Below are 12,609 nucleotides of genomic sequence, written 5' to 3' on the forward strand. Positions count from 1 at the left end.
TTTGTAAGTAGGAAGAATAAATTTCCAGTCGCTATTGTCTGTTTTCATACGGTATTCCTTCCGATAATTTTAAAATAGAACGCCGGCTGCTAAGTCAAAACGAGTCGCCATGCTCTGCCTTGTCACGTCGTGCTAAACTCACAACTCTACAGCTGGGAAGACAGCACCGATGTAGTGTCAAAAAGTTTTGAACCCACTCATATGTCTGAAAAGGGTTCACACAAGGAATCTGCAAATGCAAAAACAACAGGTGATGGACAGAATGCAGAACAATGTCATACATTCACCCCAGTACAGAGATCTGGGCCTAAATCCATCGTTTTTTTGCTCACCATGCCATTCCAGTTTGAACCCAGCCATATGCAAATCCGTCTTGACCCTGTGCCCCATGGGAACAGTTCAGCCCGAACTGCCAAGCCAGGTTCTCCTTGGACTGGAAACAAGCATCCAAGGACCGGTTTCAGGCTTTCAGCCCTCATCAGCCTGGATAGCTTGATTCCAGTGGCATGGAGAGCACAGGACTTACGTCTGAGCATACCCATCCCACTCGGGGTGTGTAACGGGGTGTATCGGAGATCGCAGGCTTACGACTCATCCCCACCGCCTACACGTCCCAGAAACCCTCGGGACGATCCGAAACCCAAGGAACAGAACGATCAGGTACTTTTACCACCCCCCCCTGTTTCTCTTCCTTCCCCACAGGACCTTGAATCAAATATTGCGGATACGGCCGAGGAAGAATGGCCCTTTAACTCATGGAAGGAGGCCGAGTGGGAGGAGCCTGCCTACTACGCATTTCCGTCAAAAGGCGAACCCACGGAGTCACAGGTGTGCTTGTTCACCCGGAGGTCGGAGGAGAGGAGCGTTTGGAGTGCGGAGCTGCAGGAGGAGACGTGGGAGTCAGGAGGAGAGGAGAGCGCGAGACGAAGGAAAGCGGAGGGAAGACCCCGTGATACGGAGGGCGACGGAGAGCGGCAAGTACCATCAGAGGCCGGGGGAGTACAGGAGGAGAATCACCGCATCGAAGCAGAGTCGGCGCCTGCTACGGACGGAGGAACGCCAGGAGGCCACCGTTCTCACGAGCCGCCCAGCCTCTCACCCAGGGGAGGTGCGTGGCTCACTCAGGTGCGTGACCGGTTGCGGGGCTGGGTAGGCAGTAGAGGTACAGTAGGTACCAATCCACAGGAAACCTGACTCCCGGTACCCTTCTCCCGTGCACTTTAACTTTCTCTCACCTTAGTGCACTTTAGATAAATTGAGCACCGGTGATACCTCCCTCACTCCCTGTCCCTGTGGTATTTTGAGTGAACGGAACTCTTATACAGTCCTTGTTTTCTGTTTTCCCTTCTTGGGGGAGCCCGAGTCAGCCGCGACGGACTCCGAAGAGGAAGAGCCCTCCCCGCGAAAACCGGAAGTATCCCGTAAGAAGGAGAAGGTCCGCCGTCGGGGAAGGAGCCGTAGCAGATCACCCCGGAGGCCCCCATCAGTCCGACAGAGTTGTACTGACCATTTGCTTTCTTTAATAAAACCTCCTTTGACCCGAGCACGGTTGTTGCCCTTATCTGCCGCGCATCCGCCCGCACCCAGCGTTATAGGGTGACAAATGCAACAACAACAGGTGATGCACAGAATGCAGAACAATGTCATACATTCACCCCAGTACAGAGATCTGGGCCTAAATCCATCGTTATTTTGCTCACCATGCCATTTCAGTTTGAACCCAGCCATATGCAAATCAGTCTAGACCCTGTGCCCTATGGGAACAGCCTAGCCCGAACTGCCAAGCCAGGTCCTCCCTGGACTGGAAACCGGCATCCAAGGAATTTGCAGGTACATGTACTGTTCGAATTATGCATTTTATGGTTCAATAATTTTATTGAAGTTTAACTTAAAACAAAAAAGGTCACCTATATCACGGAGGCCGGTAAGGTAAAGAAACAAGAGGGTGGGAAAGGATGTAGGGGTGGGAAGTAGGGGTGGGAGGTTGGGAGAGGCAGGAGGGTGGCAACTCGGGACTGGGGAGGAAGGAGAAGGGGGTAGGGGTGGGACCTCCTCATGGGTATTAACTCCACATGGTTAATATCACCAAAAGTCTGGTAAGAGAGTTAGTGCCGTTGGTTGCCTTCTCCGTCACTGGGTTCAGCCCCAGGGTAAAGGTTTGTCACTGTTGGATGAAGTGATATGAGCCGAAGGACATGTAAGTAGATGGAACATGTGAGCTCTCGGAATTTGTCCTCCAGATACTCTAAGCACGGTGTACAGGTATTTCCCAACAGTGGAAGTCTGTTTTCAACAGAGGTCGTTAGTTTCTCCATGGCCACTAGATCCAATACTGTGTGGAGCCACTCGAGGTGGGTTTGAATACTCTTTCCCACAGACAGGAGGGCCTGTTTGACTGCAAAGAGGTCCAGTGTAATGGCTTTCCCTTTTAGGGGGCGTAGGGGGTAACATCAAAACATTGGTGAGACCCAACAGGATGTAACTGGGAAAATGGGGGAGGTTGGTGTCAAAGTTCTCATCCACATCCTGGAAGACTTCCTCTCAATAGCGTGTTAATTTGGGGCATTGCCAAAGGAGGTGAGCGAGTGTGCCAGTCTCCCCACAGTTACGCCAGCATTTATCAGAGGCACCCACCCTCCACTGTCCCACCCTAGTGGTTGTGTAATACCAATAGCGGGTGACTTTGAGTAGAGTATCTTTACCAAAGACGCTTTGGGCAGAGATACAGGCTCAGCCAAGGACATACAGTCATTCTTTGTCTGTGAAAGAGCGTTCCAGCTGTAATTCCCATCTCTTTTGCACCAGGGATTTGGACGAGGTGGAGGCCTTGTTGAGGAAGCCATTAATGTCAGACAGGAGTCTCTTTTTGTCAGATCTCCTAATGATCCATTTCTCAAAAGGTGTCAGCTGCCTATCATCGTGAGGGCGTACGACCGGGTCGAAAGCTCAGTGTACGATTGTTTGGTAACTCCATTTCTTGCAGTTCAGGAGGCTACAGAAATTAGACATTTTAGCAGTGCTCTTTTTGTGAAGGTCCGGTAATTCAACAGCAAACGGTGTTGCAGGTCGAGATTGGACTGCATGTGCAAAGCTGTGTGTGAGTCTATGTACTGGAATAAGGGTGCTACAAATCTAGATTTTTTTTTTCAGAACAAAATTTTATTTGGTTTTAGTGGTTGACAAAATACACAATATTGGACACCACTCCCTATGAATCAGGGAGGCAGTGAGCTTAGATCTTTATCATTTAGAAAACATTCAGTCAACGATTTCCCAGAGTCCCACCCTCCACTAACCCACCCGGTTCCCTCCCTCCACCCTGCACGGTGTCTACAATGTCCAACCAGAGGAGCCTAGCAATCATAGGTACTGCGTGTGAACCCATTCACCCTTAGTCAGTAAGGGCGCGATCTTCGTCGATGGCCCGGGGTGCCGGGGGGTCCAGCAGGAGGCCCCTGTAGTCCGCCCATTTCTTCCATACTTTGAAATGTTTCGTGGGGCACCCCCTGGCCTCAAATATCGGACGTTCGAGTCCCATGTTGTAGTCCAAGCCCCTTTTCCAAACCTCCAGTAGTGGGGCCCTAGGGGCCTTCCAAGCCCGGGCAATGTCTCGTTTTACAAGTCTAGATTTTGATGCAATGGTACTAACCTTTCTTATTCTTCTCTTTGGTAACGACTGTCATGGACATGGTTCCAGATGGCTGAGTCTCTCCACTGTTGGGAAGGCGGGACACCTGCACAGATCGGAATGAGCTCTTGAGTGTGTTCTTGGAGCTCGCATCTCGTTTCTCTCCTTCTTTCTTCTTTTCCATAGTCTGTGCCAGCCAGTAATCAACCTGTAATCCTATAGCTTCACCACCGTGAGCAGTAGTTGCATTCCTAAAAGTGAAACATATTGATTTTAATTCCGAAAAGTATGTTACTTATTCAATTAAAGAAAATTCCTGACATTAAGATATCTCCTAATACCATCAACATTTCACTCTTGTAGTCAGTAGAAAGACTAGAATGAACGGTTAAGTTACTGTGAAAGATGAAAAATTCATTAGCTCCTTTGGTGAGAGGATTAATTAAAGTGAATCATAGTTTTTGATTAATGTCTGTATAACCTGTTTAAAAATAAGATGTGCTCACGTATCTGCCAGCTCCATGTTACACAAATAAGTTAAGATAAACTGTCTGAAATTCAGCAAGAAACGAATTAATAGAAAATATAAAGTGTACGTGCCAGTTGCTGTGCCTTGCTCAATTCTTATATTTGGCTCTCTATCTTACACGTGAGTACAAAAGCCAGTTCAGCGAGTTGACTCTTCGAAATAACACTCCTTCAACTCGAACATGTCAAACTGTTCTGCTCCTGCTTTGGTAAATTGTTTGTTGTTGGCAATTATCATATGAGGAAATTATGCGTAGGGAGCTGAAAAAACGAACATCTGCTGACCAGATCAAATAATGCATCTTTGATAAAGACAAGATAGTAGGCTCGGATTGTGGGTCAGGAAGCAGGGGAGTAGAACATTGGCAGATGTTAGCACGACCATGTGTGTCATTGCTCGTCGGCGTGTAGGACTTCCTTCCGGGTTCTTGGTTCTGTGTGGAGTGTTTTTGTTTTACCCTGCTGGGACTCCTATTATATTTTCTTTGGCAATTGTTTTTGTCTCCTCTTCCACCTCTGAAGCACTGGGCCTCCCTTCTGCCGCCGACTTTTCTCCTACCCTCCACCCTGGCTCATCCAATTTTCCACCGTCGCTGCTTTTAACAAGGGCGCTAGGGGGGTCTATTATCGAGTCTGACAATCCTCTCTTTTATCGCTCGAAAACGCGGTGATTCAGCAGCCTCCAAGTCTGTGTTGCTCACACTCCCGAAAGTGCTGTCGCTGCCCAAGCCACCCCGGAACAGGAAAGAGACCCTTCCCAGTGCTCTCCGGTAGCTTCTGCTTGCCTCCTGTGCTACCGCCCAGGTCCCAGTGTGAGGCGTCTCGTTTGCTTCGGCGGTGAGTCGGCCAGAGGGAAGCCGCATCCCGTGAGTCACCCAGCGAGTCTCCAATCGTGCCACGGACCGAGCAAGCTCCGTATAGTCAATCCTTCATCAGCTAGTAGGTGCCCAGCTCACATGGGGGAGAATTAAGAGGGAACAGCATTCTGTTAATATGCCGCAATGCGGTGAATTTTCGGAGCTCGCGACCGAGCGTCTTAGCCGCCCGCCATCTTCCTCAGACACTGCAGTAAAGGGGGGGGGGGGGGCTGGGAGGTGGCGGATCTGCTGCTCCTGACCTAATTACAGGACTTAACCAATATAGTATTAAAAGCCATCAAAGTGTGACTCAAGTTACATCACAACAGGTTTTTACTAGTTTGGGGTCTGTAATTGGAACTGAGCAGGGTAACATCTTAGAGAGAGGCAAGGAGGAAGTAGGAACTGGGGATACAACCAGCGAGGCAGTTCTCACACCAAACACTCAGGAGGCAGAGAAAGTAGAGGGGATTAAAGACAAACAACTTTATAGTGAGAACAGCGATAAAACAAAAACCTTCTATTGCCTCAGGAACAGACAATTCTTGAAACAAAACCTCCTGCCAACGAAGCAGACCGTAGTCCCTAGGATTACAAAAAGAAAGCAGAAAAGCCCCCCCAAACTCGAGAGCATATCACAGAATATAAAGACCAGAACAGCAAAAGCCAAGACGCAAGAAAGGCCTCTGTCAGAGCAAAGAATAAAAGTCACCCCCTCCTTAAAATCTTTTTTTAAGGTTTAACAACTGGTCCAAATCAGGGGTAAGGAAAGCGTGCAACAAGATAAGAGCGATAAGAGTGAACACTGGGACCCACGATTACGCGAAATCGGAAAACTGACTCCCTTAATGGCAGACGAAATGGAAAGGGCAAAGGATAACGCAGTCACAAATAGGGAAGAAGTCCACGAAGATCTTCAAGTTGAGTTAAAACCGAGTACGGACGTCCTGCACAGTTCAGTACAGCCTGAAGCGATTAGAGAGGACCTAGGATCTGATTTTACATTTAAACAGACTGAACATCTGATGGAAAAATTCATGGGCAAAATGATGCATGAAATGAAGGAGAGGTTCACAGTGTCAGAAGCAAACCAAAGCAAAATTCAAGAAATGTGTGAGAACCTAGATCAGCAATTAAATGACCTAGGTGAAAGAGTCACTGTGATGGAAGCTACAGTAGAGTCCCTCAGCAAAAAAGTTGATATAAACCATAAAGATATAAGATCATTAAAAGACTGTGATAGGACTATCAAAGAGAAATTAGAATCGCTGGAGAACCAAGCTAGAAAAAATAACTTGAGAATTCTAAATGTGCCAGAAAATCTGGAAGGGTCGGATATCAAAGATTTCATTGTCTCTCTCCTAGAAGAATTCTTTCTCTGGACTAAGGAGGTTAACTTGTCGGAAGAGATTCAGAGAGTCCACAGAGACCCCTTCGGAAAAAGTAAAGAAAGATGGTCACCACGGAAAATCTTAATTAACTTTAAGACATATACCCTAAAAGAAAAAATAGTAAGTGAAGGGCTGAAAAATGGAACACTCAAAAAAGACAATTGGACTTTCAGAATCCGCTCCGACATGTCCAAAGCTACACAGGACAGACAATGGCAGTTGGGGCAGTTTAATGGGGGACTAAAATCCTTAGGCGCCACGGTTTAAATGAAGTTCCCTGCAGCTCTCCGTATTATGTGGCGAAATAAGATGCACAATATAAGAGATCCCAGAGAAGTAGAAACCTTTATCGAACAGATCAAGGATCAAATACGAATGGAGAAATAAATGGAAACCTAAAGACAAAAAAAGGGGAGAAAAAAGGGGGGGGAATTTTTTTTTTTAGGTGAATAGGAGCTCCAAAAGGGCGAAGAATACCGCCCAAAAAGAAGAAGGGAGGCTTCTTCAGGGTGGGGCAAACTAATTATCACAAAAAGAACTATGGCAAAATGAAACCAGTACACGGGTGGGGAGCAAAATAGGGAAAAAAAAGAGAAATAAATGTCCTCTACAACCAATATAAATGGAGCTATCGGGAGATATATAATCCATCTCAATCCAAAATATACAAACAAATGACGGCAAATCTGAAAAAAATTAATATTCTCTCATGGAATGTCAACGGCCTCAGAACGACTAACAGGAGGAATAGAATTTTTGAATATTTAAAAAAGTCTAACAATGAAATAATTATACTACAAGAGACTCATCTCTTGAGTACGGAGTGGGATCAAATTGGAAACAAACTAAATTGGGTGGACGTCTGTGTTTGCACTAAACAAAACTGTAACATCAAAGGAGTAGCAATCCTTACCAAGAAATCTCTTAAAGCAAAAATCGAATACCAGGCAGTAGATAGTTACGGAAAATGGGCCATTACCAGACTAAGAGTAGATAACAATAACCTGTCCATAGCTGGATACTATGGCCCTAATATAGATGATCCTCTCCCAATGCAAAATTTGTATTCGGAGCTTCTATCTATCTCCGGCCCTATAATACTAGGTGGCGATTTTAACATTCTATTGGACCCCAAAATGGACAGATCACCACCTAGCAAACATGTGAACCTTCCTAAGATGAGGGAATGGCTAGGTGTATACAAAAAAGACTTAGATGTGACAGACATCTGGAAACAAAAGGGGGATAACAAGCAACCATTTACATATCATAACAAAAAGTTGGGCCATAGATCCAGGATCGACTACTTTTTGGTAAATAAGAGCCTATCAGAAAATGTCAACAGCGTTGAACACATTCCAGCGCATTTATCTGACCATTCCGCTGTTCAATTATCTCTACATATTACAAATAACTACCAACCGCCAAGATGGACAGTTGACCGGACCATACTGTCTGACCCACGAAGCATCGAAGAATTAATAATGGTCTCTGATATCTTCTTTGAGGAGAATCAAGTCGGAACATCAAAACAAATTATATGGGACACATATAAGGCGGTGGCTAGGGGGAAGCTGCTAAGCTTGGGAGCTTACAAATCTAAAATTAAGAAGCAGGAAATCAGAAATATGGAAAACGACATTAACAACTTAGAAGAGCAAATTATGACTGGAACATCCGCAGAAATGAAAGATCAATTGGAAAAAAAGGTCCTACAACTCAAGGAGAAACTAACTGATTATTTGGAAAATATAGTGAGGAAAAAATGGGAGGCAAGCAAGCTGTCAAATCACGAGTATGGGGAAGGATGTGGGAAAATGTTGGCGTAGAGAACCAAAACAGATCAGACAAGAAACACAATATCCTGTATTGAGAACAACCAAATGATATTGAGCTATGATGACTCCGCGATAAAACATGAATTCACATCTTTTTTTTCAAAATTATATAAAGAAGATATAAACCCAACTGACGAGCAAATCAGTAAGTACTTAGATACTATCTCATTACCATCACTAACAAAGGAGGAGGAGAGTGAATTAAATAACTAAATCAAAGTAGAGGAAGTGAGAGCGGCTATAAAGAATTTGAAAAGGGGTAAAGCTGCTGGCCCAGACGCGTTGCCAAATTAATTTTACCTAGCAATGAAAGACTCAGTAGTAGTTCACTTAACATATCTAATGAACAAGATATATATGAACCAGGAAAACGTTCCAGACTCCTGGAATGATGCCACGATCAGTATCATATTGAAACCAGGAAAAAATCCAAAACACTGTGAATCCTACAGGCCTATATCATTGTTAAACTGTGACTATAAAATCTTCATGCAGGTCATAGCAAAGAGACTATCCACAGTCATACCAAAATTAATCCATCCTGATCAGAAAGGTTTCACAAAGGGCAGACAGCTTCACGAAATAACACATGAGCTTTTTGTAATAATCGACATAGCCATCAGTGAAAAAATGCCGTTAACCATAATCACCTTCGATGCTGCCAAAGCATTCGATAGAGTTAACTGGGCCTTTTTAAAACAAATCATCAAAAAATACAACCTAGGGACAAGATTTGGCTGCATGATAAAAGAAATTTATAAAAAAAACAAGAGCGAAATATTAATCAATGGATCACTCACCAGCAACATTGAAATACAAAGGGGGACAAGACAGGGGTGCCCTTTATCTCCTGTCATTTTTAACTTTTACATCGAACCACTGGCTTGTTCCCTAAGAAAGCATATTTCAACATCTCCTTTCAGTTATCATATGTGGTCAAAGAAATTGGCTCTATACGCAGATGACCTGATGATATTCACAGATAATTATGACAATTCCTCCAATGCAATAGATGACACGATCTCCAAGTTTGGCAAGGTATCTGGATATCTAACAAATCAAACAAAAACTGAAGCCATGAGTTGGAATATACAACCTAATACGACATACTCCAGAAACAAAATAAAATATTTGGGGATCAACCTGGTCAAAGAGCTGGAAAAAATTCCACAACTAAACCTGAATAGAGTGCTTGCTGAAACAAGAAGACTGCTTAAAGTGTGGGGCGGGCTACTCTTAACCTTCTTGGGAAGATCGAACATCTTAAAAATTTCAATTCTACCTAAGTTTACATATTTATTTAACACCATTCCCTTGGAATTCCAGAAAAACTCATTGAAGAAAATCCAAGGTGAACTAGCCAGCTTCATTAAGGCTTCTAAAAGCACGAGGATAGCATGGAGCAAACTAAGGAGGAAGAAAGATCAAGGAGGAATAGCCAGCCCAGATCTTTTCGAATACTACAGGGCTTTTCATTTCAAGAACATGAGACCCTTACTAAGAAAATATCAATTTTACCCAGACTACTTACAGAATATGACAGATAAAGTGGATCACTTCTTATTCAAATTCGGCCATCCAAAATTAAAAAAAAAAAAAAAATTAAAGATTTTACATAATGCCGCAAAATTGTGGTACCACATTAGAAACACAGTAAATATACCTTACTATAGTAATATGGCACCAATCTGGGACTCCCCGGCACACCCGACTGCCTAAAAGACTCTCTGGCTTTACCACTGAAAGCAGTCAGAATTGAAACCTGGGGGCAACTCCTAATAGAGAACGCCTTAATTACATGGGACCAAATTTCTTTAGTCACTAACTCCAAATTATCTAAGTTTAAATTCTACCAACTGGATAGCTGGACCAAATCTTTAACGGAAAAAAAAAACGGGAAATGAAAGCCTGGAGAAAGAAATGGCAAAATCCTCAACAATAAAAAAAGAAATATCGAAATGGTACTGGGCCCTTGTAGAGGCTGGAGAGGTAGACTGCCCAGTCTCGGAAACCATTTGGAGGAAAGATATGCCCGAATTAGTCCTTCATACGCTCTGGCAAAAATCTTTAGGAATTTGTTGGTCCAGCCTGAAAGCAGCAGCCCTGAAAAGAAATCACTTGTTTACAGTCCATAGATCTTACTGGACTCCAAAAAGATTATCGAAATTCAAAGGAGCTAACATAAAATCTTGCCCTAAATGCGGATTGGAGAAGGCGAACGATATCCATATGTTCCAAGAATGCCCCCTACTCACAACTTTTTGGCATGAAGTCGGTAAGACGATAACTATGGTCTTGGGTCACCAAATAGACGTAAGTACTACTTTCATTATTTTTGGGGTCCATCTTATAAGAGAAATGGAGATAAGTATTTTGACTAAAAATCAGGAAAAGCTAATATTTATATTAATACTTCTGGCAAGGAGAGAGATTTGTATCAACTGGATTAAACCAACTCCTCCTTTGCATGCAAACTGGCTGAATTTTATACTAACAACGAATAAACTGGATAGGAAAGAGAACATAAGTAAAAAGTCAAAGTTTGGGGAAATATGGGAAAAACGTTTCCAAACATCAAGTTAACACCTTAGTAAGACTCGACAACTACATCCAATGATTAAAGCGATGACAATAATTCAGGCAGAATAAGTTCTGCCGAGTAGCCAGGTTGGCTAGCTCCCCTCCTATACAAAAACAGAATTATTGGTAATGATAAAGGAAACGAGAACTCTGCTTATAATCAACACCGAAAGGAATACTCCCCAACCCAGTTTGAGATACACGGGGCAGAGAACATTGATATAACAGATTCCCGAAACTCCTTATACATACAATCGCAATATGAGGAATAAAAAAAAAAAAGACCATGTGTGTCATTGCGATCGCGTGTAAAGTAAATGTATACCTTGACATATTCAAGGGATGCTCACGCCCTGGTGCAGATGTTAATAATTAACATTCTGGAAGGCTTCACAAATTGTATATAAAGGCTATTTTTCTACCTTGTAATCAGATCTTTCTGCAGTCTTTACTGCGAGCTGTCTCAACTGCAGTTCATTGGCAAATAAAGCTGCCACTCTTCAAGCTGTGTGTTCATCTTGTTTTTTTCTTTACAGATGTTCTGCTTTTACAAAATGGTGCGGAGTCTGAGGTTGGAACTGTCGATCTCTGCAGGGTTTGATGTACTGCGGTCCCAGGACTCTTAAGGGCCTTCAAGTCTCGGTGAGCGCATCTGCTGATTGAATTTTGTTTCCTGCAGAACCCATGCGACTGGGCTCCCGTTGACCAGCCCATGACATCAGACACCAACAGCTTCCTTTTGAGTCACCAGGTTGTTTTACTGCGGAAGTACACGCACAACAGCGTTACTGGTCAGATGATCAGGTAGGCAGTGCATAATGCCTTGAGCCCAATTCAATGATTGTATGTGGTTTCCCTGAGGTTACGCACTATGATTCATTAGGGATCCCTAGGGGAGGTCTGCAGGCACCTTTAAGATCGGTGCCTGAGGAGGGCTGTCCAGTCTGTGATAGATCACTAGGATCTCTAGGACAGAAATAGAGCAGTGGGTAGTTGCCTCAGGATAGAGCATGACTATGTGTTCAGATCTAAATGACGTCTGGGTAGATGCATATGCTAATTTATGTTGTGCAACAGTGTCTTTCTAGTGTATTTTTTCACAATATGTTCTTTTTGATTCTCGAAGTATTGTATTGAAATTTCAAGTAGTACTGTTACATGTGAAGGGTGTTAGATACCTTAGATACCCCCAGACGTTATTGTATTTTATAAATAATTATATATATATATATATATATATATATATATATATATATATATATATATATATATATATATATATTACCTACTGGCGGTCGCCAGTAGGTATATATAGTTAGGATTCATTTCCATAGGGAAATCGCAACATTCTATTGGGAATAACTTTGGCGCCGGTTGAGGAATCTGCCTGAATTTTTCAGCAACTTTGCCTCGCGGCGCTCCGGTCCTTCCCTGAAAGTTTGTGGGGGGATTCGTCAAGCGGGGGCCGAGATAGAAGGGGGGTCCCAAAACGTGTTTTCACCATGTTAATTTCCATAGGGCGGTCTGTCGCACTTTAAGCTCGAACGGCTGAATGGATTTTCAAAAAACTTGGCAAAATTGTAGGGACTGGTAGCCCGATGTGCCTTTGCTATGTCTCAAGATATGTGCTCCAGAGGATTTTGAGTAATTTAGGTTCAAAAAAATGTATATATCTATGGCCGCGCCCCGGTACGCGCACCGGGAGCGCTCCGGGCGCGCCACGCGACTTGCGCACGCGAAGCTGATTGGTTCTCGGGTGTCTGTAAACATTCGAAACAGTCCGCAGC

At 43.7% G+C, this 12,609-nt stretch overlaps 1 protein-coding gene across 2 annotated transcripts in view; it reads right to left on the reverse strand.

Annotated features, from left to right (window-relative positions):
* Positions 1–12,609, reverse strand: part of PACS1 (phosphofurin acidic cluster sorting protein 1) — a 1,445,983-nt gene that overhangs the window by 49,647 nt on the left and 1,383,727 nt on the right. For both annotated transcript variants that reach the window (XM_078660756.1, XM_078660757.1), the window contains one exon: positions 3,650–3,879. In XM_078660756.1, the coding sequence (XP_078516882.1) occupies positions 3,650–3,879 (230 nt within the window). The remainder of the gene's footprint in view (positions 1–3,649; positions 3,880–12,609) is intronic.

Source organism: Lissotriton helveticus, chromosome 9 (genome assembly GCF_964261635.1).
Source record: "Lissotriton helveticus chromosome 9, aLisHel1.1, whole genome shotgun sequence".
Taxonomy (NCBI): Eukaryota; Metazoa; Chordata; class Amphibia; order Caudata; family Salamandridae; genus Lissotriton; species Lissotriton helveticus.